The 27,645-nt window shown below is 39.8% G+C and overlaps 4 protein-coding genes across 5 annotated transcripts in view; 2 read left to right on the top strand and 2 right to left on the bottom strand.

Moving 5' to 3' along the window:
* Window positions 1-2,201, top strand: part of LOC306966600 (dolichyl-diphosphooligosaccharide--protein glycosyltransferase subunit STT3B-like) — a 62,055-nt gene extending 59,854 nt beyond the window's left edge. The window contains exons 13-16 of the mRNA XM_079561399.1: window positions 386-559; window positions 693-806; window positions 985-1,194; window positions 1,442-2,201. Coding sequence (XP_079417525.1) covers window positions 386-559; window positions 693-806; window positions 985-1,194; window positions 1,442-1,522 — 579 coding nt within the window. The 3' untranslated portion in view covers window positions 1,523-2,201. The remainder of the gene's footprint in view (window positions 1-385; window positions 560-692; window positions 807-984; window positions 1,195-1,441) is intronic.
* Window positions 2,202-3,834: 1,633 nt separating this feature from the next.
* kiaa1143 (KIAA1143 ortholog) lies at window positions 3,835-5,529 on the bottom strand. The gene is made up of 3 exons (XM_079562093.1): window positions 5,346-5,529; window positions 5,098-5,245; window positions 3,835-4,303 (listed from the first exon to the last, which is right to left on the bottom strand). Exons 1-3 carry the CDS (start codon window positions 5,526-5,528, stop codon window positions 4,068-4,070), a joined length of 567 nt encoding a protein of 188 aa, XP_079418219.1. The 5' UTR covers window position 5,529; the 3' UTR covers window positions 3,835-4,067.
* Window positions 5,530-5,993: 464 nt separating this feature from the next.
* On the top strand, window positions 5,994-6,918 carry LOC306967136 (transmembrane protein 42-like; the record flags this gene model as incomplete). The annotated part of the gene is made up of 3 exons (XM_079562044.1): window positions 5,994-6,158; window positions 6,461-6,607; window positions 6,766-6,918. The coding sequence occupies 3 exons, from the start codon at window positions 5,994-5,996 to the stop codon at window positions 6,898-6,900; spliced, it is 447 nt and encodes a 148-aa protein (XP_079418170.1). The 3' UTR covers window positions 6,901-6,918.
* Window positions 6,919-8,542: 1,624 nt separating this feature from the next.
* LOC306966613 (palmitoyltransferase ZDHHC3-like) lies at window positions 8,543-20,648 on the bottom strand. Of its 2 annotated transcripts, none has more exons than XM_079561415.1 (7): window positions 20,468-20,648; window positions 18,258-18,649; window positions 17,271-17,395; window positions 16,819-16,915; window positions 16,256-16,337; window positions 15,164-15,294; window positions 8,543-9,442 (listed from the first exon to the last, which is right to left on the bottom strand). In XM_079561415.1, exons 2-7 carry the CDS (start codon window positions 18,606-18,608, stop codon window positions 9,236-9,238), a joined length of 993 nt encoding a protein of 330 aa, XP_079417541.1. In that variant the 5' UTR covers window positions 18,609-18,649; window positions 20,468-20,648; the 3' UTR covers window positions 8,543-9,235. The 2 variants fall into 2 exon arrangements, with proteins under 2 accessions (XP_079417541.1, XP_079417542.1); XM_079561416.1 differs by lacking the exon at window positions 8,543-9,442 and adding an exon at window positions 12,471-12,869.
* Window positions 20,649-27,645: the final 6,997 nt, after the last annotated feature.

Below are 27,645 nucleotides of genomic sequence, written 5' to 3' on the forward strand. Positions count from 1 at the left end.
CTTCATTTTAACTATATAGCGTACATGCTTCTCCAAATGCTATCTACATGCAAAATGTGTGCAGCTTTATTTAACTGGTATTTACAGAGAATACACAATGAATGAAGTCATTAAATTAGTCATTAGTCATTGAAAAATATCTGTTCTTTTACTTTATCAGAAAACAATACCATCCCGTTCAGTCTACTTGGTGTGTGGCGCCACTTGGTGGTCATATTGATCCATTTATACCTGATAATGTTTTAAATCAGATCAGTGGGAAGTCTTTCACATGGTTGCCCTGAAATGTGAATATTGAATTGACTGAAAAAGCAGATGTAACAAGTCTAGTCTAGCAGAGTCTGGTGATTAAATTGTCTTTTATGTTTCTTTGTCTCTCCTTCAGGTTGGTAAAGCGATGTCATCCAATGAGACGGCGGCTTACGAGATCATGAGGTCCCTGGATGTGGATTATGTTCTGATCATTTTTGGAGGTGTCATAGGATACTCAGGAGACGACATCAACAAGTTTCTGTGGATGGTGCGGATCGCAGAAGGGGAGCACCCGAGAGACATCAGGGTGAGTTACAAACACGGCAAATACAGGTCCGTTTTAGACATGCACTATCCTCTAGAGTCATTTCTTAAATACTTTTTGTAAAAGTCTGTGAACATTAACGATAATTGAAATGTGTTTTATGCTTGTGCTTTAGGAGAGTGACTACTTCACCCCTCAGGGAGAGTTCAGAGTGGACAAAGCAGGATCCCCGACTCTGCTCAACTGCCTCATGTACAAGATGTCCTACTACCGCTTCGGAGAGATGCAGGTATGGCAACTCTAGATAGTATTTGACTACACTTGTACGCCACAACAGCCACTCTTGGAATAACTCCCACCCACAAGCTCGGAAAACATGAGAGTTTAGTTCATGGATGAATTTTGTATTTGCTTTCCCACATACTATATCCATATTTCATCAACTACTTTCATCTCTCTCCTTTAAGTTGGACTTCCGGACGCCGCCTGGCTTCGACAGGACTCGAAATGCCGAGATCGGAAACAAAGACATAAAGCTGAAGCACCTGGAGGAGGCCTTCACCTCGGAGCACTGGCTTGTCCGCATTTACAAAGTAAAGAAACTGGAGAACAGGGACCGGCTGGAGCACAAGCTCAGGAGCATGGACGCCAACAGACAGAAGTACACGTCCAAAAAGGTATGGGAGTTTTACTACGCGAAATACAGATATTGTTAAATCAGCTTTTTTCTAACTCGCATTTTTAATATGAATATGTGTGTTTTATTTAACTCATTTATTTGTAAATAGTAAAGATATATTTCTGCTATTTTATTTCCAAGATTATTCATAAGGCATGATGATAGTTTGTCTAGTTAATTTAGACTCTTTAAACTTTGTTGTGTTGGAGTTTGTTCCTTACTTTGCTCACTTGTCCCCGTTACAGACGACCAAAAGGAAGCGTGGCTTTGTTAAGAACAAGCTCTCTTTGAAAAAGGGCAAAAAACTGACCAAGAAATCCCGATAGACCTTCGCCAGCCTCGGTCAAAAGTGCCCACTGGACTGAAGAGACGACACCAACAAAACTATCTACTAAAAACAAGCTAAATCCACCAATCGAATTCAACAAGACACCAGAGGATCATCGAACTTTGCAACAGCCCCACCCCAGGAAACCAGAGTGTGCTTTGGACTCCAGCTTTGCCCCAGTAAAAGGGGCCTTTGGGGGTCCGAAATATTTGGGAGATTTATGGGCTAGTCCCAGGATGCTCCCACTGTGGGTTTAAACCTGGGGGACTGCGACCTTTGACTGGCATTTCTTTTTGTACTTGAACGTGCTGTGAGAGTTAGGATGTCCGGGCTGGAGGACCATGTGGAACTGCATCCGTCATAAACTGGTACTGAAACGTAAATTGTTAACGGTTTGAATTCAGAGTGAAATACTGCTCACACTGACCGGTAAAGACTAATAAATGTATTTTTTATCATTTAAGTGGTCTGAGAGAAACAGAATGACATCACCTTGTTTTATTTGCTTTTGGAAAACTCATTGTCTATTGGACTATATTGGTGCTTTTTACATTACACTGAACCATTCTATTGAAATGTAATGTTTGAGATGGGGCTATGTTGGAAGAACACAGCCAAATAATAAACCCAGTTGATGGAATGATCCAGTTCAATATTATATAAAGATGGCACGCAAACAGGAAGACGACCAATATCCAATGTCATGAAATAAATATGGCTGGCACGGTGGTGCAGCGGTTAGCACTCTTGCCTAACAGGAAGAAGGTTCTGGATTTTATCCTGGTCTCCTCTGGCTCTGGTTTTCCCTAGCACCAAGAAGTCCTGCCCTGAAATCTCAGTGGGACTTTCCTGGTTAAACCACGGGAATACAATACAGAAAATCAAGTGTATTTTGCCCATAAAAGCATTTAAGATAAGTTTTACTTTATTTATCCCTATAGGAAAATTTGCTCTGCATTGGACCCATCCTCAATGCAGTGGGGATGTGGAGCCAGGCTAATGGTTAGAACCACCTGACAGGAGGATTCACCTATTGTACATGTTTTGAGTGGTAGGGGAAACCTGTGCAGACGCGGGGAGAACCTGCAGACTCCACACAGAAAGGCCCAGGACATTCTAGCTGTGACGCATGAGCGCTAACCGCTGTGCCACCGCGCCGCCCAAAGGTTTCTAGTTTCAACATCACTGTATATTTACATTTTTATAATATTCCCAAACATATCAGCGAATTCTGTTTCTCTCTTATCATTTCAAATGCATTGGCCTTAAGTGTGTAGTTCATATCCATAACTCAATTAGGACAGTCAGCGAGCGTATTTATTTCAGACCGCAGTGAACGCAGCGTCTGATCGCGAAGCAGAGATTTTATGTTGTGATTTTTCTGAGTCAAGAGTTCTTCCATCAATTGTAATGATCTGGATGCAGGTGTGAGAATGAAACATGCCTTTTTGAATAAAGGGGTAAAAAATATATGCGTGTGTGTGAATTCCTGTAGTGGGTTATTGCTACCTGTTCAACGTTAATGCACACGTTATACACATGAAAAGGGGGTCTTTGACTCTACATTATCCCCTAATTAGCATTTTTATTTATTGTGGAGCAGTGCACTGTATTAGTTATCTACGATCTAATTTAGTAACCTGGACACCGACATCGGCCATAAAAAAAAAACTTTTGATCAACTTCAAGTAGTCACAATGTATGTCTTTATCAGAGAAAAATATATATAAAAAAACAAGCAACATCAATAAAATAGTCAATATCTTGAACTGTTTTTAATATGGTCAAAGCAACAGGGAAATCCATATAAAAATTCACACTAATCAAACACAAAGCTGCATTGACATGAATGCATCGTCTACATTAAAATGTTACAGCTCCTGTGTCGAAGCCAAAATATATTCAGACATCCAGTTTATCACTGAATGTAGAGTATTATGTAAATGACAAACAAAAACAGATTACACACCACAAACATTCACACATGACCACACATTTTACAAGAAATAGCACATTTTTAATCTTAAAAGTTCATTAAAACCAGGGACAGCTTTTCGTTTAAGCTCATCCTCTGGAATCGAGTGGCTCAGATAGTAGAGCGTATCTTCCGGACAGGACACTTCACCCTCCTCGCCGCCCGTGTGGCAGCCTCATTACAGTCAGTCTACCCCAAGGCAGCTGTGGCTAGTCCAGAAAATAAAACTAATGCAGTCTGCAAAGGATTCTCACTAAATGGATAAGATTCAAACCCAATGGCTGTATCCCAATTTGTGCAAAAATAAACTGCGCAGTCAGCTTTTACATCTGAATAATCTGCTGTGAAAAATTGACATAACTGCTTACTTGGCTTAAATGTAAAATCTAAATTATCAAAATGAAGAAAGCTGTGCAGTTCCAACTCCAAATAGTGTCTTCCTTTCATTTATGGTCTTAAAAAAATCTGCTGGCTACGAAACGTTTCATTACAGTCTGGTGTTGTGCTTCCTTCTCGTGTTGAACAATTGATTCGGGTGATGTGACCTGGATGTTTTGTATAGTTTAACTCAGTCCTCCTCTTCATCCTCGTCTCCGCCGAACGACAGCAGACTGTTGTTTTTCACCTTTTTCACAGGGCCTTCCTTCTTCTCTGCCTCCTTCTCTACCTCCTTCTCTACCTCCTTCTCATCGTCCACACTTTTCTTCTTTTTGCTGGAGCTTGCCGTGATGCCCTGAAACTTCTCCGATGAGGAGCGCTTGGCCGGTTTCTTGAAGACGATTTTACCATCAGCAGGTTTGTCATCTGTGGAGAAGAGGCGGCGTTAGTAATTATTGGGTTGAGTGATTAATGCTGCCTTCATGAGCTCTGGTAAACCTGATCCTTTCCAGTTGTGAAGTGGACAGTATGAGTGCATTGTGTGGTAGTAAAGCAAACAATACACAAATATACTTTCAACAAATAAATTCACCTGAGAAAGTCATGTACAAACCGCTTGCTCTCTGTTTTACAAGACGATAAGTGTGTAAAGAGACTATATTCAAATTGACTAGCTAAATGCACAGTGTCAGCTTCATATCAAATCATATAGAGTTCGGGAATGTGACGTCATATCGCTAAGCATTATGGGATTAGCAGCAATTGTAAACTAATGGAGATTTTAAAAGTTATAATACTGGAGTTATTGTTCACATTAAAACACTTGGACACCACAGTTTGTTAGATGTATTTACCAGCAGTACCTCAGCAGCTAACGGAGTCGTTCCACTGTTTTTTTCCTCCACTTTTTATACTGTTTTTAGCTAATGTTAGTCTATGGAAATGTATGCTAACAGCTGCAAAGATGGCGGATCTCCATGGTAACTGTGGACATTCCCGAACTCTATTGTGTCCAAAGGTCAAAGGTTATCTCATCTCGGGAAAAAATTCTTGCACTTTCCCAGTGGAAAACACGAGATGAGGCAGCGTTCATGTGCAATTTTCTACTCAAGTTGTATATTCACCAAAATTACGAGAGCACTTGAAGGCAGCATTACTACTGACAAGCATCCATTCCTGAGTCGAGATCGTTTTATGAGAAAAGAGGGAAAAGCACTTACCATCGTCTTTGTCCCCTTGTGTCTTGTCTTTGATCTTCTTGACCTCGTCCGCGGTGAGGTCTCCAGTTTTTACCACCACCACCTGCGGCAGCTCGTCCTCTCGGTCGCTGCCGCTGCTGTCGTCGTCCGGAGTGGGCATCGCCGCGCGCTGAAGGGGCACGGTACACACATATTCAACCAATCACACCTACAACAAACGCGCGTTACCTGCTGTTAGCTCGGTCAGCTAATACACGGTGAGCCCTTACCTTCGTGTCCACTGTGGGCCCTTCTTTGTACCCAACATCATTTTTAAACTTCTTTAAAAACGAGGGTTCCGATGGCTTCACCCAGGACACTCCGCTGACTTTACCTTTTTTATTCATTTTCAACACAAAACACTGGGCTTGATCTGAGGAAGACACCGCGCCACCAAAACAAAATGTCGTCATCAATGTGAGCCCGGAGAAGAGTCACGTGACTAAAACAGTTAGTCAAGGTACTAAAATGACACCAACGTGTAAAACTATAAGATTTGATGTAGAATGTAGATGACCTTAGTAGTAGTAGTAGTAGTAGTAGTAGTAGTAGTAGTAGTATTAGTATTAGTATTAGTATTAGTAGTAGTAGTTTCTTTGAAATGAATGTTATCCTCCATGAATCGTATGAAAAATCCCGAGCAAACTGTGGAAACTGTGTGAAATGCTGCTGAAATGTTTTTGTTTGGTTTATAACAATGTCTTATATATTAATTTTGTCCACGTATCTAAGAGAAATTGTAACGATATTTTTTTTTAAGACTTTTATTTTGAAAGGTTTTGCGTTTCCGGTTTGTTTGTGTCTTCGGCGTTTGCTTTAATAATCTGTGTATCTATTGAATGAACGCACTTCCCGGTTCGTTCCTCCTCTGTTAAACCATGGTTTCTGGTTCTCTGTACGCGGTCGTAGCGGGACTTTGTGGCGCAGCAGCTTCACTGTCCGCTAAACTGTCTCTTAGCGCAGGTTTGCTCAAACAAATGTGCGCATCTGGACTCAGGGAGTGGACACAGGCGCACGGAGCCGGGGAGGAGGCGTGTGACTGGGTACTGCACTGTCCCTCTCAATGCTGCCAATTCTTTAGCCTACAACTCACCTGGTTATTTATGATTGAATTAAAACGTCTGTGGGGGTTTTGAGCAAAATATGAATCGTTTCTATCACATCCTACATTTGTGGTTCTCAAACTGTGGTGCCTGTACCACCACTGTAGTACTGCCATTTCTTTTTTGAGTCCAATCCATGTACCACTGTTTACAACACACTACCATAGACATATTTTGGAGCACAGCAGATTTAATAAACACTGTGACATGAATGGTCATCAGATCTGTCTCCCCTGTTGCAGCTGGATGTTCCCCTGCGTGTGCTCTGTGGAGGCCTGCTGTTTCTCTGTAATGCCGTAATGTGGACGTTTTTCTCCAAAGCTCTGAGACACTGCTCCTCTTCAGCCCGAGCCACTGTCACCACCACAGCGTCCAACTTCATCTCCTCCGTAAGAAAACAATGATCAGTCCATGAGGTTCCCGCTGTAGTATATTCCATTTTTAATTGTAGGTCTTATTGCTATTGCTTCATCTTCAGTAACTATAATGTATTTTGCATCTAATTACGCAACTAGCCAGCTTTGAGATTAGACATTTATATTTGCAGGCTGCGTTTGGTCACATGATCTTTGGGGAGACCCAGGACACTCTGTGGTGGATTGGCCTCTCTTTGACGCTGTGTGGACTCTTACTGCTGCATGGATCGAGTCCACAGAGAGAGGAGGACAAAAAAGACCAATGACAAGACTGTGTTCGAGAGATGCAGTATACTGCAGAACTGTCTGTAGTGTCTTGGAAATACAAAGCACAATGGGGTACCCAGGCCTATATATTTAAAACAAGTGTAATTATGTGAAGTTCTCCTTTGGGATGGTCCTCATTAAGCCCTTGTTTGTCCTCATTATTTGGAAATGTTTTTTGAGCTGATAAGCATTGCTTTATCAACAATTGCAGACGTGGCACAGTGGCTGAGGGAATACTGCTTGTGCTTTTACCTCACAGTAAGAAAGTCGTGGATTGAATTCCGTGCCTTTCTGTGTGGAGTTGGCATGTTCTCCATGTCTGGATGAGTTTCCTCAATCTACCCATAACAAGTACAATAGGTCAATTCTGATTCTGACTATGAGCATAACTCAACATCTGGAGATGAGTCCCTGGGGGCTGCGCTGCAGTCGCCCCCTGCTCCTCACTGGTTGTCCCACCGGGATCGAAGGGTGGGACACATTTCTTAATGGGTATAATAAGGTACACCGTAAACATAACTCTTATCATTAAGGGGAACTGTCTTACTTTGGTCAAAAGGTTACATCGGATTAGTTAAAAAATACATTTTAAATAAATTAAAAATAAATATTTTTTTTAATTATTATTTATATTGGTCTTCTAAACCAATGCTCCTAAAACTCAGGCAAATTATTAAGTGTAAGTACATAGCTTTTATATAAACAAGTTATTTTTTTAGGCAATTTATATAATGTACATGCTATTTAAAGTGTGAATAGAAGATAAGTGCTTTATTTTGTTTGTTACAGAGCAGGGACCAGCTGAAAACTAGTTGCCAATGAGCCAGATTTGTTCTTTTCTCCTTCTGAAAATAAACAGAATAAAGTCAATGTTTCTCCACAGACATGACATTTATGTTTCTTTCCTTTATTAAAATGAACCCACACAAATATTAAACACAGGAAAAGTAGAGCCCCTAATAGTGGTAAAAGCCCTTCAGATGGGGCGGCTTTAGCTGAAATACAAGACAGTATCTCTTAAATGACACCTTTTACTGTTCACTTGTGTAAAAAGGATCAATGGATCAATGGATCAATGGATCAATTGTATAAGAGGTATTTCTCACATAGAGGGAGAGATAAGGCACAGTGTGATCTAAAAACACTTAGTAAAGGCAGGAAAATTGGACATGCTTTAGAGTAATTTTGGACACATCATTAATCAAATCAAATAAAGTACAGAATGGAAGTCTTTCCAAATGTAGACTGCCACAGACACATTAAAGCTCAGAAGAGCATTCTTATGACAAAGATAATGTTACGAGCAAGATGAATTGCGAATTTGCAGGAACTACATAACTGCAGCTAAATAAATCACATCCATAGGAATGTTCAATAGATTAATGTACTGCATCATATTCAACACACAAACAACCTAAATGGATCTGGCATGCAGTGTTTTGATCGCAGCTTCAGGAGTGCTTGTTGTGACTGTATGTTATATGAAGTTTTATTGTTAAAATAGGATAACTCGCAAACGCTTATTCTTGATTTTGTTCAGATCTTCGAGAGCATACTTTTTGTGTCCTTGGACAAGACACTTTACAGCCACCAGTGAACAGGATTACTTTACATGTATTTTGTTATAACAGAGGTAGAAAAGTAAAATGTTGTTTCCTTTTTTTTCCTGACTTGTATCACACCTAATCGAAACTTGTTTAAAAACTGCGATAGATACTGAGACACTACTGAGAGCAGCAAGGTAGTGGTTCTTTGTGCATGCACTGAAAACTATTAAAACTATTAATTAAGAAGTGCTGATTGTATTTTGATAAAGATTCCAAGCAAATATTATTCTCAAAATGCAAACAACTACAGCTGCAATGTCCATATAGCAGAAGCCACCATGCATCAATCGGACTAAGATTTAATTTAGTTCAATTTTAGTCATGTTTTCTCATTTTGTTCCATCTTAGCAGTCATTTGGGTTTGTTTGATCTCAATATAACGTACTGTGTAGTAAAAAGACAGGTATAGAATAATGCAATTCCTTCTCATATCACGCACTAACTAGCACCGCAGCCTGAGTTTGAAACAGTTTTGCCAACTCGTAATTCCATAACCAACCCATCTGTGACTGCATGCATCTTTGACAGTTTGACACCTCAAGTAATTACAGTTGTGTCTTGGAAGAACATACGTATATATATATACAGCCCTAAGACTTAACTATAAATGTTAAAAAGTTAAAAGATAAAAAATATATAAATATTGGATCCATTATGGCTGGTTCCTCTCTGCTGGGATGCCCTGCTGTGGCTGACATCTTGTGTAGTGGTTCAAACAGCCCAGGTTTTAGGTGAGTGGTATCTCGATCACGTCCTCCTCGATGATCTCCCCTTGAGGGACGGCCATGTGCTCCTGGGGGGTCCGTTTGCAGCTAAGTCCAGAGAAAGGGCTACACCAGGACAGAGACAGAGGACCCCCAAATGCAGTCTCCACGGCCTCCCAGCACGGGATCTTCCCCCACTTCCCCACCTCTCCCTTCAGACGCTCAATGCCCTGGAGAAAATGAGGAGAGGGCTCAGAAATGACACAAAGCGTTTTCTCTAGTGCAATGTTTCCCAAACTCACTAAAGTGTCAGATTATCTTTCTCAATTTATGGGTCAGGGCAGAGACTGGGTTATGGGTTCATGAGAATAAAGCGAATAGTATATGATTAATAAGGGTAGTTAAAAAAAAATACATATATATATATATTTGGGAAACACTGAACTAGATGTGTAGTGCCATACAAATTGAAAAATCAATAACATAATAATGTATAAAACATAACATATAATTATAATAATAAATAAGAATATAATAATTAGCATGCAATGAGGATCAGAGTTCACTCATTCATTCACAATGTTTGGTTGAATTAAACAAATGCACAAAGAGAAGCCATGTACTTTGATCTGGTTGTAAAATATTCATGCTTTAACCACTAGGGGGCAGGCTTACCTCTGGAGACTTTACAAGGCTTCAGAGAAACTTGGGGCAGAGTTATCAACCAAAGCAAATGGATGAGTGTGGACAGACAGTAGAGGGAGAGAATGACAGATCGGGTGAATGTGAAGAGAAAACAAGTCAAGGGGAAAAAAAGTGCTAAACCTAGAGTAAACAACACAAACCACGCTTAAATGCATCAAGAGATTTATTCTACACTCAAGTGCTCAGTTATATCATTTTATATGAATTTCTGTAAAAAAACACCTGCATATTTTCAACATAACAGCTATAATTTTATCCATGCATTCATAAATATACATATATATTAAAAAGATAATAATAAAATGTGCAAAAAACAAATGTACAATAAATAATAGGCAATCCACACAAAAAAATCAATCAGGATCCGAAGTTAAAATTCAGGCATTTTACAACAACTTTCAAGCTTCACCCTGCCTTGTCCATATCTCACCATTACAGAGAAATCAAATTGTACAAGAGCACACATTTTAGCAGCTAAAATAAAATAAGAATAAATCTGTCAGTTTAACTAATTCACTGCAATTAACGCAGGTCATTGCAAACGTAATCGGCTTCAATTTTTGTAAAATGACAAACTAACAGAAAAACAGTCAAAACAGTTCAGTACTTCCATTTTTCTTTACCGAGTAAATTGCAAAAATCTAATAATATGTTTTATGAATAAAGGCAAAAAAACAAAACAAAAAACAAGGCCTTTTCACATCTTCCTTCATTTTACCCATTTATAAACACATCTCACAACAATGTTGTTGATGCTGAAAACATGACCAGGTACAGCTGACTAAACCAGTTCACTTCCTGAAGATGGGAATGATGTGGCAACATTTGGCACAAAAATTGCAAACATGGCACAAAAACAAAACTTATGGCATTTTTCCAATAAAAATATCTCAAATAAATCTCCTCTGTCAACAGCCAAAATTAGTCAGAGAGGAATCAGTGCATGCTCCACTAAGTAATTTGGTTAAAATGTTTAAACTTTGATATGCTGAGATTTATTCAAATTTTGGATATTAAACATACATACATTACAATGGCACATGTTTGTCCATCTTTTGTGATTCCTAGTGTTAAAATGGAACAATCATCTGTGGTACTGCACGAAAGAATGAGTTGAGTGAGTAAATGCTGTTAAAATTGTAACAGACTACATTAAAATGCAAGTGTGGGTCCAGATCATTGATTAGATAGAAGAAACCAGCTTCTCTATGATAGACTTTCCGTTGTAGCAGCATAGGATCAGATTCACTTTTCATAGATCTCTCTCGTCTTCACATGAACAGCACGCTCCAGAAAGACTAAAGTGGAACATTGAAACTATTTTAACCTCCACGTGACATACTTTACCCCTGGCCCCACCATTTGAATATAAATACATTAAAACGTGATTTAGGTTCACACTGTGTCAAGAGGCGACATTTATCAAACTATTTAAGAACTGATGTATGACCTTCTACATTAGGCAGCTCTGTTTCATTTGGCATCACTTACCATGGCTGGCCTCAAGATGGACATGTTGGCAGATTTAGAGGTGCGCTTTTCATATATTTCAAAAGGACGGCGGTTTAAACATTACACGGCCTGTGTCTGGAACATGCGACTGATTCCTGTCTGGTGATGTAAGACTTAGGGCCAGTAACGTCTAAGAGCACACACAGGAAATAACTTTTAAGTAGGTTGCTTTGACTTGCTACATATATTTTGTTAACAAATTAGAGAGAGCCTCAGGAGGATGAATAATAATATGGTATCTAATCTATGTAACGTTTGCGTTGTTTGGTCTGATGACCTTACATTGCCAGCAATTTCTTAATGTTGTTACATAGAATCTTTAGTAGGCACTCAGAGTGAGCCACATACCACCCCATCTTAAGTCACTATTTGTGAAGGTGAGTTACTTTGCATGCCTCGGATACTTTATAATAAACTAGTGTTACTCCTACGTACTATGGCTGCTTTGCCACATTGGGAGTACAAGTACAGAAGGAGTGCATTGGGCCACCAGCAAAAACTGTTTTCATGGGTTTTTAGAGTTACCGTATTTTCCAGACTATAAGTCGCTCTGAAGTATAAGTCGCACCCGCCAAAAAATGCATAATTAAGAAGGGAAAAAAACATATAAGTCACTGAAGTATAAGTAGCACCAGCCTTGGCACTTGGGCATGGAGGGCGGCGTAACTGCACCATTGACAAGCCTCTCCCGGCAGCATGTAGTTCAAGCTCTCAATTGCAAGTTCGTTCCTCTCGCTGTGGCCATCAAGCTTTTAGCTCGCAATTACCCTTTTGGGCATTCTTCATTGCAGTCGCCAGTCCCGCACAAGTTTCGCTCACTCCAAACTTTCTTTCTTCAGTGGTATAGTAGTAGCAGATACTGGTACACAAGCCTAGACCGCCCTCTAGCGGCTGTCAGTGTGAAAATAACAAATATGTGTGGTTTTATATTTTGATATATAAATTGCACCTGAGTATAAGTTGCATACCCAGACAAACTATGAAAAAAAGTGCGACTTATCGTGCGGAAAATACGATACTTTTTTTTTTAATCGCTATGTGTGGTAAGATGAACTGGCCCCTTTTTTTCAACAGCAGTCAATTCAGCAAGAAAAATAAGACTTTGGACACAACGGAAACCTTATAAGACACACACATCCTTCACAGTGATTCTCAACACAAATATAAGTTTCTTTTTCTCTGCAACTCAATAATTAAACTCACAAAGACAAAAAAAAGATAGTAAAATAGTGTCTTGGAAAAGCAACACAAAGCGCAGGTGTGGCGCGCCGGCGGGACTCAGACCACATACTGGTAGGTCTCGGCCTTGCCGCTCGGGTCGGGTCTGGAGAAGGGGCTAAACCACAGTAAGGAGAAATGGTGTCCGAATACCGCCCTCAAGTTCATCCACTTAGTTTTTTTAGCCCATCTTCGCTCTTCCTTTTTCAACTGCTCTATGCCCTGCAAATGAGAGACAACCAAGCTTCAGTTGGTTTGTCGGTAAATTATCAATGGAAATAGCAAGTTTCTTGGTGCTGATAGGCTAGACTAGACAGACGTTATGCACCTGCTGCAAGCAAATGTCAAAAATTACAACCCTTGTACAATGCATTGTGTTTCTTTGGGGTAAATGTTTGTATTTTTAAACTAAATCAATGGTTTCGATAAATTGGGAAAACAACTTGAGAATGAGATAACATCTAAGTTATGCTATTACACAATCAGCACATACATTTCACTGAACCCCCACAAGCCCAGGGAGCCAGATGTCCTAAAGCAGTGGTTCCCAGCCCGGTGGTGAACTAAATGGTAACAAATCATCACATCTGACTAAGAAATGACTACACTCAAAATTCTGTATTTTAGGGAGAAATAAAAACTATTTGGCTGTGGATCTGCCGAATGAGCAGGGGGGGTATCGAGGGAAAAAGGTTGGGAACCACTGTCCTTAAGTATGTCACAAACTCTAGACCACTATTTTAAACATCCTTTCCTTTCTTTGACCTGGCAGAGACATTAAGCAGGGTAATGGGATGAGAGAGCAGATTTTGTTGAAAGTGGCCAAGTGCACCTAGAAATTAAGACGGGTTTCACTGTTACTATCTACTAGATCCCTAGTTGAGAGTTGCAGACAAAAAGAAGTTTGCGGCAGAGAGAGCATTGATATAGTTAAACCAGTCCTAGATATCTATGGGTGCAGACTTCTGGACTGGATTCATTCAAAGCTTTCCACTGATTGGGATCAGATTCTCACTTAATTTTCACTTTGTGGTCGTAAAGGGGTTTGAAAAGTGACCATTTTTATTTGTATTCTATTCAAAACAACAGATTATTTTATAAAGTAAGTGTAAGTTACAACAAAGTACAAGGCCTTCAACTCCAGACCCAAAGTTAAGAATCATTGACTTCCTCTTTCGAGTTTTAACTGCATAGACCTTTGAGGGAGATAAAAGTGAGGGATGATCCTGCCGGTGCATCGAGCCACAGCTCTGTATTAAATCATAATAGTCAGGTAGGTATAAAGCAGGGGTTTGGGTGATATATGGCAGCAGGCGTAGCGTTTGAGACTATATCAGTCTGTCGGCGTATTAATAGCACTGTGTCTTCACCTGCAGGCCTCTCTCAGTGACTCACAGTTCACAAACGTTTGAAAAAAAATATTGCTGGCTTCTGAAGGAAAACACACAGAGACTGCAGAGATTATAAATTTGTATACAAACAGGTGGGTTCATGATTAAAGCAGTACTAAGCAACATGTTTACCTAAATAAATCCTTTCCGTATTCCCTCTGGGGGTAATACAAGTGTTAATAGATTGATTGGGGGTCTTTCATCTCGGTGTCTCTGGCCAGAAAACTTCGCTGCCTACGGGTCAGAGTCACCAATACACACTAATGGAATCACGAAGAAGAAGCTAACAGGCTAACGGGCAAAGCTAACTGCGGGCTAGCACCACCTAAACAGTATCTACAGCCAAGTTTGAGTGAAGAAATGATCTCCATTGTGTAATTGGATGAACAATATCCCTCTCTCCCGTTCAGTAGTCTCTCCCGCGTAGTATTTACTCTCACGGACAATTAATGCATCTCTCTGCCTCTATGGGCATGAATTACTTAGTACTGCTTTAATTAATTACCTTTTTGGGCTTAATCAATTAAAGGGAATGCTAATCATTACCCATCATGCTGTATGATAAGGAAAGTACCATCTGAGGTCAAATACGCAAAGTTTGGCAACTGTTTGAGGTATACAAGTCTATGATTTGTTTTTAGTTGAGTTTACTTTTTTTGACGATGGTTTATCTTGCTTAATTAAAATGTCATGTACAATGAGCGGTTAAAAAAAACATTGAGAAGACATTTTGCATCCCTATTATAAAGTTTACGTAGTATTGAACACATTCAGGACACTACTTTTAAATTGAGCCTTCCCCATTTTCTTGACTATGGTACATTTTATAATATTGTTGGAATTTATACAGATTTTACCATGTTCAAAAGAGAGGTGACTTATATCCTGCCATTAGCGCAAAGCAAGTCATTAAGATGCCACTTAACCTCTTGAGCTTGTTTTCCTTTGCCAGTGACAACGTTTTAATTGCTACTTCGCTGGTATTTACAGGTCATTCACCCTCCACTCGCATAATAACTCTCAGCTAAAAGGGTTTTAGTTCAAGATGTCGGAGAAGCAGAGAAGCCGAGAAGGAAGAAGGTTAAGCGGGACAGCGTGAGGAGCGTGGGTTTGGAAGGCACTTACGGTTTCGTCGGTGCAGATGGAGTGGACCTGGGTGCCGAACATCACAGAGGTGAAGATGAGGAAGAGGAGGCCCTCAAAGCACACCAGGATGAGGAGGATGACTGTGGCCGGAGGAGAGAAGGAGCTGCACTCTGGGACATGACCACGGGACGGACGAGGGACGGGGCAGAGAGAGGAGCATGAGAGGAGCAGCTACAATGAAGACAACAGCACTACTGGGGTAGGAATGTGGCCTCCAATACCAGAATAAAGGACAATAATGACGACGTAAGCTCTATGATACAGGAGCTTTCAATCATAGAGAAAGATTGTTTAAATCATCATTTCTGGGTAGTGGATGTTGAGGTTTCTGTCTTTTTAACTCTTCTATATAATGTACAATAATCTTAAAAAGGTTGTCCATAATGAAACAACAATCAAAAACCTAAAAATTATTGGTGTACAATAATATAATACAGTAAATGTTTCCATTAAACTGATGATAAACAGACTATACTTTCATTTACAGAGCCCAGAAATGCATCAATGTGACGTAGATTAAATACTAAGGTAATGGTAGTTAACATTATTGCCTTTTATCACTTGGTTATTAGTTGCCACAGGGCAGTAAATAAATAGCAAACTGGGATTCAAAGTCACTACTACTATATATTTCAGTGACTTAAATTTCATGTTAAATTCATCAAGTGTTTTACTCTAATAATTGCATTGAATTATTACATAACTAACACTAAGGGGGCATGTGAAAGACCAAGAATGAGTTTGCATTATAGTGCGCAGAGCAACACAAAAACAACTACAGTATGTGGAGTTCTATTTAAAGCCTAAAGGGTAAAGGTCATAAGACGTTTTGTAAGCACTGGGGCTTCAGACAATATTTTATACAAACTGAACGCTATGAATGTGCCTAATATGTGGCTAAAGCCAGCTGTGCACACAACTCTTCACTTTGTGGGTGTCTGGCTTTGACCTTACGGGTGTCACGTCTGGAAAGGGTCATGAATTTAAGTAAGTGGTAATATTTCAGTTAGAGGGAGGAGGGGAAACTATGGTAAATCAATGATTGTGAATGATCTATGCAGAAATACTCACTGGACCAATCATCTTCAAAGCAGTAGAGGAAATGGAAGACCACCAAGATTAAAGTGTGTAAAGAGATGAGTGCAATGTACATCTGGTAAAACATGAAAAAAACCCAACACACATCAGTTTAAATTCTAAAAAAGTAAAAGCACATTTATACCAATTACATTTCTTCACATGTTAGGACAAAAGCGACCTTTTTTTAAACACCCAGACACCAGGGTAGATCAGGGGTGTTACAATATCGTACAGGGGATTGAATAAAAATATTTTATTAGAGCCTAGGCCTGAACACCCCAGTCCCCTGGTGTAGACCTTAAAGACGTTAGGAACCTGAGGCGATCTTTTGTGCAAATATTTAACAGTAGAAAAGAAAAGTGCAGTTTGTTAAACACAGCAATATTTACATAATGTCACTTAAAGACGTGCCATGTTTACTGACTATGTGCAGGGCTCATTAGATTTTCAAATATTCAACTGAAATATAATTGGATTCGATTGGAATGAGAATATAATTATGCAGTTCCAGAGCACACAACAAGCCTCTCCAATCTGTGTAAGTAAGTACTCACTGTGAAGAGCACAAAGTACTTTTGGTTGTTCTCTCCCACACAGTTGTTGACCCAGGGACAGTGATGGTCCATTTTTCTGATGCACCGTTTGCAAACACTGAAGACACACAACAGAGCAGCTTAAGCAAAGGTTTGAGAAATAAACACAGCTGTATAATGTAACCCCAAGCACAAAGGGGTATTGCTCTGTTTCTTTTACATGAACACGTCAAGAGTCCAAGATGGTTGCAGCCTATACCAGTGAACAACAATAAACAAAAAATGGGCTTTTGTGTTTGGGGTTAGTATTTTGTCTTTCCATTACAAACCTATAACCCCTACATTTCTAACCATTCCTGCCCAATTAAGCTAAAATATCTACTTTTAACTAAATACAGAAACCACAGAAGGTCAAAACTCTAAATTTAAACTTTCTCTTTTCGGTCCCCTCTGCCGCAGTGTCCTTGTCCTACCTGCAGTGGTGCGCCCGGTCAGGCTTGATACTGCAGCACTTGGGACATTTGTAGACCACCTGCCCCGGCTTCAGCTGAAGGCTCTCAATGTACTCCTTGGTCGCGTTCCCTTTTGGCACAGCTCCCTGGAGGCACAACAGAGGAGGCTTCAGCATTTTCTGCACATCACTGATCATTATGATAAACTAGAGATGATTTGTGGGCTCTAATTTAGACAATGAGCTTTGGCTCTGGCAATCAGCGCTTTTCTTCTGAAAAAGTTCTCTGTGACTTTGAGAGGGTATGAGCAGCAGTAATACTCAGACTCACTGGCCACTTACAAAAAACTGCTCAAAACACACATGTTTCAGCTCACCTACAACCTACAATAGCTCTGCCATCTTTGTTTGTTCGTCTCATCTGTAACGCGTCTTTGTGTCCCCCGAAAAGCGCTATATAAGACTTACGCATTATTATTATTATTATTATTATTATTATTATTATTAATTAAGCATGATAAGCAGGTGGTGCTTTTTCCAACAGTGAACAATGTAAAGTTTTGTATTTTGCGTTAATGGAGAATCAATGCTTAAGGGTATCATTTGAACAGCATTTTTAAGCTTATATTTCAATCAATAATGGAGTGCAAGAAGTAAAAGGGTAAAAAGCAAATGACGCAATCTAAAAGAGCAGCTGTGAAAGTAGTTAGCAGTAGAAGCTGTTGTAGTTCCAAGGTTTTTGCACAGCAAGATGTAAAATATAATGCTTTGTCATGCCCTGATACAACTTTGTGAAGCAGACTGACAGTGTACAGAATATTTCAGCAAAACATGTAACTGATTGTTTTAGGGACCCTATTTCTATTTGTATAGAGCACAACATGTGGAGGCTGACATTATGAAGCAAGGAGCTGTTTACAAGCAAAGCCACAATTTTAGCAAAAATTCTGTACCTTCAGTTACAACTCTTGAAATGTTGTCCTAATTGTCAGTGTTATGTCACACTTACTGGGTCAGTGCACATGGCTCTGAGGTGCGAGGCGAGGGCCAGAAAGGCCAGTGTGTTGAACAGCACTCCGTTCACAATGCTGTACGTCAGGTCTCTCGCAGGGATCAACATGACAAACAGAACCACAAACTCGGCGTAGAACACGAGCAGCCAGGTGATGACCGCACACACTATGCCACAGGCGTCCTTGATGAACCACATGGCGGGGGCGGCGTACGCTGTAATGACGTCTTTGGAGATGGGGATGCGCTGCTCGGGTTGGAGGAGGTCTGCCCCATGGCTTGTCCCGTTGGCAGAGGATTGGGCGCGGCCGTGCTCCACATCCCTGCATCTGTGCACCGGGCTCTTCATCCTTCATCTGCCTCCTGTGAGTGAGGGTCAGTCACCGCATGCTAAAAAGAAAATAACAAACAATAACAAAAAGCAAGTTCTGAGGTTCCGAACCTGTAACTGCAATATTAGTGCAACCCCAATAAAGACTTAACTTTTCAACGTTGACCTCTCCTGCAGGGAACAGACTGCCAGTGGAAGAACACTGTGCTGCAATGTTCATGTTGCCACAATGCTCTCTTAAAAGGAACAGGCCACCGTTTTTCCATACTGAGATATGTTCTTACCTGAGCTTAGACGATATGACGCGTAACTGTCTGGTCTTTACGTGTGCGCTCAGTCACGCATAAAGACTGAAGATGTTGTTAGCATTTAGCCTCTCCTCCTCTCTTTTATGAACCCAAACAGGGGTGAAGTTAGAAGCAACCAAGCTTTTCTATGTTTTCCCTATTTAAATACGGTTACATGAGCATTTACATCAGGGGTGTCCAAACTTTTTTCATGGGGGGCCACATATTGAAGCATACACGGGTTGAAGGGCCGTAGATCGGTGGTTAGTGCCCCCAAACCTTTGACTAGCAGAGGTTTAAATTGTGCCCCATACCTTTATTTATGCTTTAAACCTTTATGCCAGCTCTGTCTCACAATGAAATGTTAGCTGTTAGGTTAGAATTGTGCAGAATTATTACATTTCAAATAAAAAGGACCATCTCTGATACTGTACCGATTCAGCAAGAAGGCAGAGGGCCACCAAAAATTGGTATGAGGGCCGCATTTGGCCCTCGGGCCGCACTTTGGACACCCCTGATTTACATGATCCAAGAATAGAAGAAAATTAAACATGTTGATTTGACTATATTGTAAGGCGTAGCATCTTAGGAGCACTTTGACACAAAATTGACATGTTTAATTTTGTGTAACTATACTTGGATAACCGTATTTAAATAGGGAAAAGGTGGAAGAGCTTCGTCGCTTCCAATTCGCCCCCGTTTGGGTCCATAGCGGAGAGGTGGAAAGGCTAAACGCTAACAATCTTCTGTGTTTTTGCATGACTGAGCGCACACACAAAGATCAGACAGGTATGTATCAACTCGTCTAAGCTCAGGCAAGAACATATCTCAGTATGGAAAAAATACTGTTCACAATCGTGTCAACAGAGCTCCCGAAGGTTGTTTTTTTTTCCAGACGTTATATTGTCCAGATTGTTTTTTAGAAAATAAAAGGGAGAATATTTAGATCAAAACCAGACTTTTAATATGACTCTGAACTGTAATAATATGTCATAACACTACACTGGACATAAACAGAAAAAAAGTGAACTTTCCTGCTCCACGGATTTGTTAAGTTACATAACAATGAGTTCATTCTTGAAGCGCCACCCTTAAAAAAGTGTGTCCTTCAGGAGGGAAACTACCAATGTAAATGCCAGGGACTTTCAGCAAACCACAAACTAAAAGGAAACAAGTAAAGCCCTTTAGTTATGTATATATGCAATGGCAAGGTCAGGACATCTCACATTTATTTCATTCCAATTACATCTGTTTTTTGTTGTTGTTTTTTTTCAGGTAGGATGAACATGAGAGGGTAAACAAACTGAACACCAAAGAGTTAAATCTCTGTAATGATCATAATCATCATAAAAGATGCGTTTTCTTGACCACTGGTGAACTAGCAACTTTATCTCATTGACGCATATTTTCCTCGGGATGGGCCATGCCAAACAGTCACGTGTGCACCCCTGAGCCTCTCCGATTAAATCAAAGACCAACACCTATCCCAGATGAGACGATAGTTTGGGGAATATCGACCAATTGCATATTTCCATAGCCATTAGCTTAGCCGCTTAGCATTGCCGGTGTGAAAAGTGATCGTGGACTGACCTGTTTCCACAAAGATCAGCCGGTGTGCCTGATCAGGCGGCGATGGCTTCCTGACGATATTTACGGAACATTCACAAAATGCCTTCCCCGGTGATCGCCATTTGGGCCACGAGCATCCGTCATTCGCAGCTGATGTCAAAACTCTGCCCGTAGACACTCCAGACCTGCGTGCACTTCCGGTGCAGTGTATCCATCCAGCGCGTGGATGTATCCAGCTCATCCAGCTGCACAGGAGAGATCTGCGCAACACAGCGGCAGAGTCGAAGTCTGCGTGTGATAATGTGCGTGTTTCTGTTTGTTTGCAGCACGTTTCATATATGACAGCGTGACACATTCGTTTAAACTTGTCCATTCAGCCACGAGTGCCACGCGATTTTGCCTTCATTTCTACTCTCGTTTCATCCAGTCCACTCCAATGCAGTGTTAATTTTGACAACATATTTTAATTTAGTTTTAGTCTTTTGACGAAAATGTAATTCGATTTGAGTCTAGTTTTAGTCAAAAAAAAATATCTTCAATTTTAGTCAAGTTTTAGTCGACTAAAATTGCAAGTAAATTTAGTCGACTAAATTTAAGACGAATTTAGTCGACTTTGCATTGATAATGTTCATTAAAATCTTATTGATTGACTGCGGAATTCTTCCGCAGTCAATTATTGGTTTTCATGTTCTTTATTATTATTCCTCTTCCATCTTTTTCCCGATTTTCTCCAGCTTTCAGCACCTTCATGCTTTGTGCAATTCATGCAAGTTATGCATCAAAATGTTCCGCATGTTGAGGAGAAGGGTGCTATTACTTTTGGGACTTCTGCAACAGCAATCGGCCAAAATGTCGGAGATTTTTCCCATTGACTTATAATGGGGCTGCCGCAAATCCATGCTTTTCTGCACTTTTTTCTGCATTTTATGCAATTTCTGCACTTTGTGCATGTTCAGCTTCTGCAACTTGTGGATTTTGAGAAAAAATTGGCCTTCTGCAGTTTTCCAGTTTTTTTATACGGGAGTTTGAAATGTTTTGCATTAGTGTGTGTGGGGGAATCCAGCCAATGGGGAGACTCCAGGCCTTTCAGCCATTTGTGCTTCTGCCAATCAAGCACTGAGGCCATTTCAACAGTTTGACCAGTTTATGGAATATAAAAGTTTATGCAATATTAATAATTTATGCAAAGTAACCACTTTATGGGATTTAACCAGTTAATGCATTTTAAAGCGTTTATGCAACTTAAGAGTTTATGCCATTTAGGATTTATGAATTTTAAAGAGTTTATGCAATTTACATAATTTATGCAAATTAACCCATTCATGCATTTTACCACTTTATGCAAATTAGATTATGCAAATTAAGCAATTTATGCAATTTGAACAGTTTATGCAATTTCTGCATTCGCTTCCCGCAATTCCGCAGTCAATCGCAATGGCGCATTTCTAGTTTAATCTTGTTCCTTTGCTTCATGGATGCTCCACATGAACAAAGCTCAGAGCTGATCCTTTGGCAGAGAATTTACATGATCTGAGGCTCTTTCAGACGGTCAATAGAAGTTTGGATGATTTTAGTCTCTCCCTTTCATTTTTATTTAGTCTTATTTTAGTCGACTTAAATATCTGGACATTTTAGTCATAGTTTTAGTCTCATGAAAAACTTTTAATTTAGTTTTAGTCCAATTTTAGTCGTCAAAAATATCACTTTGACTAAAATTAAGACTAAATAGCCTATTTTAGTCGACGAAGTTAACACTGCTCCAATGACTGTCTATTTTTTTTTTTTTTTTTTTACCAATGGCTGTCTATGGTCCACACACCCACTACAGCGAGCGTCATCTGGATCAGGATTCCCCAAATCGCTTTTTCCCCTCATTAATCTACACACTGAATCATTGTAAGCATCGTTGCTCCTGTAAGGTCAGTGCTCAAGGCACCCAAAGCGCTTCAGACACAGCAGCAGGGTGTTTTATTTCACTTCCATAGATCTAAATAGGTCGTTTGCCACAGTGGAACGAGCTCCCCTCTGAAGTTACTAAAGGAGTGAGAGGATGGTTATGAAGAACCAGAGATGCGAGCATTAATAATAAGATGAACTTGGATTGAACTTGGAAACTAAATTGTGAAGATTAAGATGTGCTTGAAAGTTCCTTTACCAGGACAAGATGTTTTTTTCTTTTTTTAAGGGTTGATTACCTTGTGTGTCTGTAAATGTGATGACCTGTGTGATTATTGAAGTCTATTTTATTAACATGGGATTGAGAAATGTTATTTTAGCCTCTGTAATGGATGTGATGGTGATGATTTGTTTTAACTTTGTCATTTTGCTTATGTCCCCTAGGACCACAGATATGGAAAAAGCTTGAAATGGCTTTAGTCTGGTACAAGCATCTTTGCTCACAAGCATAATGTAAATGACATGAATGAAAATGCTATAGCCTCTGTTTCCCCTGGGGTAGACTGACAGAAGCGCAGTAAAACTTCAATCACTGACAAGCCATCTTCATACCAATCGTCCCTGTTCGTTTAATAACAGACACTAGATGGCAGTAAAACTGCTTACTTAAACTGATGTAGGCGTACTAGCTACCACCTACTTCGACGATCCTGTCAGTGATCGACTAAACTCATGAGCAGGATCATAATGAAGCGGAAATACTCTCTCCCTTTACTGATAAGCATCATGAAAATCTACTTAAATTTAAGGATGATCAAAAAACGACTTTGTTTCACCTTCTTTTTTAATCTGTAATAATTCCAAGTACCCCCTGCTCAAGTACCTCCAGATCGAGGCCCCTATAAGTGTGACGTCACACATTAGTGTTAACCTACCGGAGCAGAATGCAATAGAGACTTAACTAAATCTGAACATTACAGCTTCTTCATTCTTATGACCTATCCTGGAAACAATCAATAATCTATACACCCACGTTTCACTTTTACGGCCAGACTGGGGAAGGCGTAATTCATTGATTGAGTTAAAGATGTGACGAAGCAATGTTAAACCTGGAATGTTCCGCAGTGTGGCATTAAATTATTAATTGTGACCAATCAAATGTGATTTAGAGGCCATTGTGTAATTGTGCACTGCAAAATGTAAACCAGAAATAAAAAAAAACATTTCTTGTACTCGTAAAAGACTAAAACCTGGAGTTTCGTGGGACTCATTTAACAATCTAAAAGAAAAAAAAATCACAAGTAGGGCATACTTTGCCTTTGGTTAAGGTTACAGTACTTTATTGTCCTATAGAGAAATGTGTCCTCTGTATTTGACCCATCCTTCGATGCCGCTGGGGGATCTGTAAGGAGCACGAGGACCCAACTGCAGATGTTAAGCCAGGCTAATGGCCGTTTCATTTCATTTATTAATTAAATAAATAAACAAACAAAATTCATTTGAGCAACAAAGTATTTCAAACATCTTTTACAGTCGAAAGAAAACAAAACAAGACTATTGTTCTCAGAAGGAGTAGGAAGAAGTTCAAAGAATCACCTTGCTGGAGGATTAACCTATTGTGCTTGTTTTTTGTTGTGTTTCTAATCATCTGACATTTATAACGTTAAAATTGATTTATTAAACAACAAAAGATGATATTTTTAACCAGCCTATGAGACCCTTATTGGTGTCAACAACCACAGGCTATTTCTCCTTCTTTACCACCATCACTGCTCACAGGAATGCTTTGTGAGAAGGGAGTAACACTATGAATGATGCTCTATGCACAGACATATGACCACCATCATATGATCTTAAAGCAGTCCTCATGTATAAACACATCTGAGTAGCATTTGCCATGTTTTCCATGTATGGTGGTAAATTTAACACTGCAATAACTTTACTTTGTGTGGGAGGAAGCTACTTTGTCTCAACAACATTGTCTTATATATTCCTGACATTATTTCATGTCCTTTGCATGCACCTAGTTGGAGACTTTACTCTGAGCCTCTATAAGTTGTGTATAGCATAGACAGTATAGGGCGTCTATAGTCCAGACCACACCAGAACAGCACAAGTCGTGACCGGGGCTGGTTTGTTTTATGAGCTAAACCCGTGTAAAGACCATAGAATGATACACATCTGTGACTCCTGTAACAAAATACATATACAAATTTGTTCATTATAAAGATAAGACTGAAATCGTTCAAAATGCGAGTCGCAGTTTAGTGGAGATATAGGACAGGGGTGTGTTGTATAGGCTAGATACTAACCTGTGGCTGTTTTTTTTTTCTTTCTACAAATTGTTGTTGAGGTTTATGGTGGCAGTCTTAACTAAGTTTGGTTTGCAGAGACGTTTGTTGCATCTTGTGATATATTCTTAAATGAACATATCAAATGTCTCTCACCATTGCGTTGATAGTTCATGGATACTTTTGGATAAGAATAACTTGGCGCTATCTGTAAGAAAATCTCCTTAGTCCATGTATAAGTTTGTGCTTAGCTTAATAAGTGCATACTTGTAACTAGGGGGGAGGTCTTTAAAAGGCCTGGGAGGCATGGGGGCCAAGGACGATCCCACGCGACTCCAGCCAGCCATGCACATCTAAGTTAGAACTTAAACACAGTTTGTGTTTTAATAAACTGTCCAAATATGGGTTATCGCCAAAAAATAAGCACTACAACTTAAATTCTAGAAGACAATATGAAACAGTCAATAGTAAAAGGTAGACACTGTATGTAACAAAGTTTTTCTCATTCCTTCTGCAATGACATAACATGTAGGTAACACACCTCATCTTCTAAGACTCGAGAAATCAGGAGCAGCTGTTTGTCCGAGGCTCCAGACACCACTTCTTTCAAATGAGATCACATAATTGTCTCTTATGCAACCCCGCTAACACTATGATGTTAGCAATTTCAAAGACAGACATTTTGCTCTGCGCTATGATCCAGCATGAATAACATTTAATAATCTTGTAATCTACCATATATATAAGTGTGTGTTTTAGCAGGGGAACAGGCAGGCGAGGAGAGAGAGGTGAGCAAACAAAGAGTGGCCGATGCACAGGAAATGAGAAATCTCTTAATGCAGTTCGCTCTGCCGGAGCCTTGAAAGATATTTACTCTTTCTTTGGGCACAACATTCCATTGAGCTCCTGTATTAACAGTTGAAATATTACCATGAGATGAATATTTCCCCCCTCTTATTAGTTGAATCTGCACAGTAAGCATCCACGTGGAAAAAGAAGTGAAGCACAGTTCATTATGCCTCTTGTTAAACTTTTTGAATGTACCAGTACAAGAGAGGCCTCGGGATTACGAACTTCAGCCACAAATATGTATATAATTTATGAACAAATTAACTTTGGAGACTTCTTTACCACAGGAAATTCTCTCTTTCATTTCTCTCTCGCAAGCGCATTAACACTTAACTTGATTTATCCGCAGACCTTGGAGTTGGTAGGAGACTTTTTACATTCCAAACATGACAAATTTGCACATTCATAGAAACTCTGACAGACTCCATCAATAAATGTTCCTTTTTCTGAGGTCCCCTGGTAATTCTAGTCATGTGTATACAAGAAATCTCAAATAGATCTTAAGATTCTGACCTCACTCCCATCCAGTATTTGGTTAGTGGCCAGTAACTACATGAAAAATGTTTTCTCCAAAGTACAGTCTTCAGAGTGTATTTTTATTTGCTTATGCAGCTGGTCCTTAAAGGAATAGGCCACCGTTTTTACATACTAAAATATGTTCTTACCTCACTATAGTCTAGTTAATATATCCCCGTCTGGTCTTTGTCCGTGCGCTCTGTCACGCAAACGGAGCACATACGCAGCCTCTCCCACATGTCACATAGCTCCGAAAAAGCTCACGATAGAAGCTACCAAGCTCTTCCACGTGTTCCCTATTTAAATAAAGTTACGTGAAGTGTTTTCATGCGAAGTATATTTACACAGAAATGTAACGTGTCGATTTTATAAGCAAATAAAAAGGGGGACTATATTGTGAGGCGTAATGATACGAGGAGCAAAACGTCCGCGCAGTAACTCCTAAAGACTTCCCCCGCTCACTTCCGTCAATAACCTTTAGGAGTTACTGCGCGGACGTTTTGCTCCTCGTATCATTACGCCTCACAATATAGTCCCCCTTTTTATTTGCTTATAAAATCGACACGTTACATTTCTGTGTAAATATACTTCGCATGAAAACACTTCACGTAACTTTATTTAAATAGGGAACACGTGGAAGAGCTTGGTAGCTTCTATCGTGAGCTTTTTCGGAGCTATGTGACATGTGGGAGAGGCTGTGTATGTGCTCCGTTCGCGTGACAGAGCGCACGGACAAAGACCAGACGGGGATATATTAACACGTCTAAAGTGAGGTAAGAACATATCTTAGTATGTAAAAACGGTGGCCTATTCCTTTAACACTTGTGGTCACATGTGAATGAACTATAAAGGTCCACAATTAAGATCACCTAAAAAAGATTACTCAAAATGTGTCATGGGTAAAAACAGCTCTGAACTAAGCCACGAGACATGTCTTAAAAAATTGCAAGAAAACCATTCCTGTCTGCTTCTACACCCACGCACTGCCGAGCACTGCATCACCACGTTCACATTTTCTGATATTTCAACATTGTTCCTGCCAGAGTCGGAGCTCCCGCTGGCCAAGACATGCAATTTAGTGAAGCAAAAAGCGTTCTACATAAATGACTGAATGGTGTAAGAAAAAGTGGGAGATTTGGCCAATCTGACCACAAGGATCCAATCCCTATGTGCATGTGCCACCCTGCAGTGTCCATAGAGTCATCTCTCCCCTCACTCTATGCTGTGCATGGTTTTTCCCCAGAGAAATCAAAATGACAAGCTTTTGTCAACCAAACGTGCCAGGTCGGATGAGAGGTCTATGCATGAAAAAAGGAGAAATAATAGATGTGCAGTGAAGCAGTTATCTTGACAGGAAAAACAAAAAACACTTTGAAATGCTGCTGTCAATGGTCAATGTATTTGTTCATACGTATGTGATGGAAATAATATACTGGAAACAAATGACCTTCAGTGGTTTCAAGTATATTAGTACATTAGTTTCAGCTGATTTTGATCTTCATTCATTTTGTTTTCTGTAAACCTATTTTGTGTCTTATACAGTATTTTATCCAGCTGTATTATTGGTTGATATAACTGATAGCATGTTTTGGTCGAGAGCTGGCTCAGAGTGGGGTTCAATCTGATTTATTCACTGTTGGTGTTAAA

Source organism: Gobius niger (genome assembly GCF_951799975.1).
Source record: "Gobius niger genome assembly, chromosome: 8".
In the NCBI taxonomy this organism is placed as follows: domain Eukaryota; kingdom Metazoa; phylum Chordata; class Actinopteri; order Gobiiformes; family Gobiidae; genus Gobius; species Gobius niger.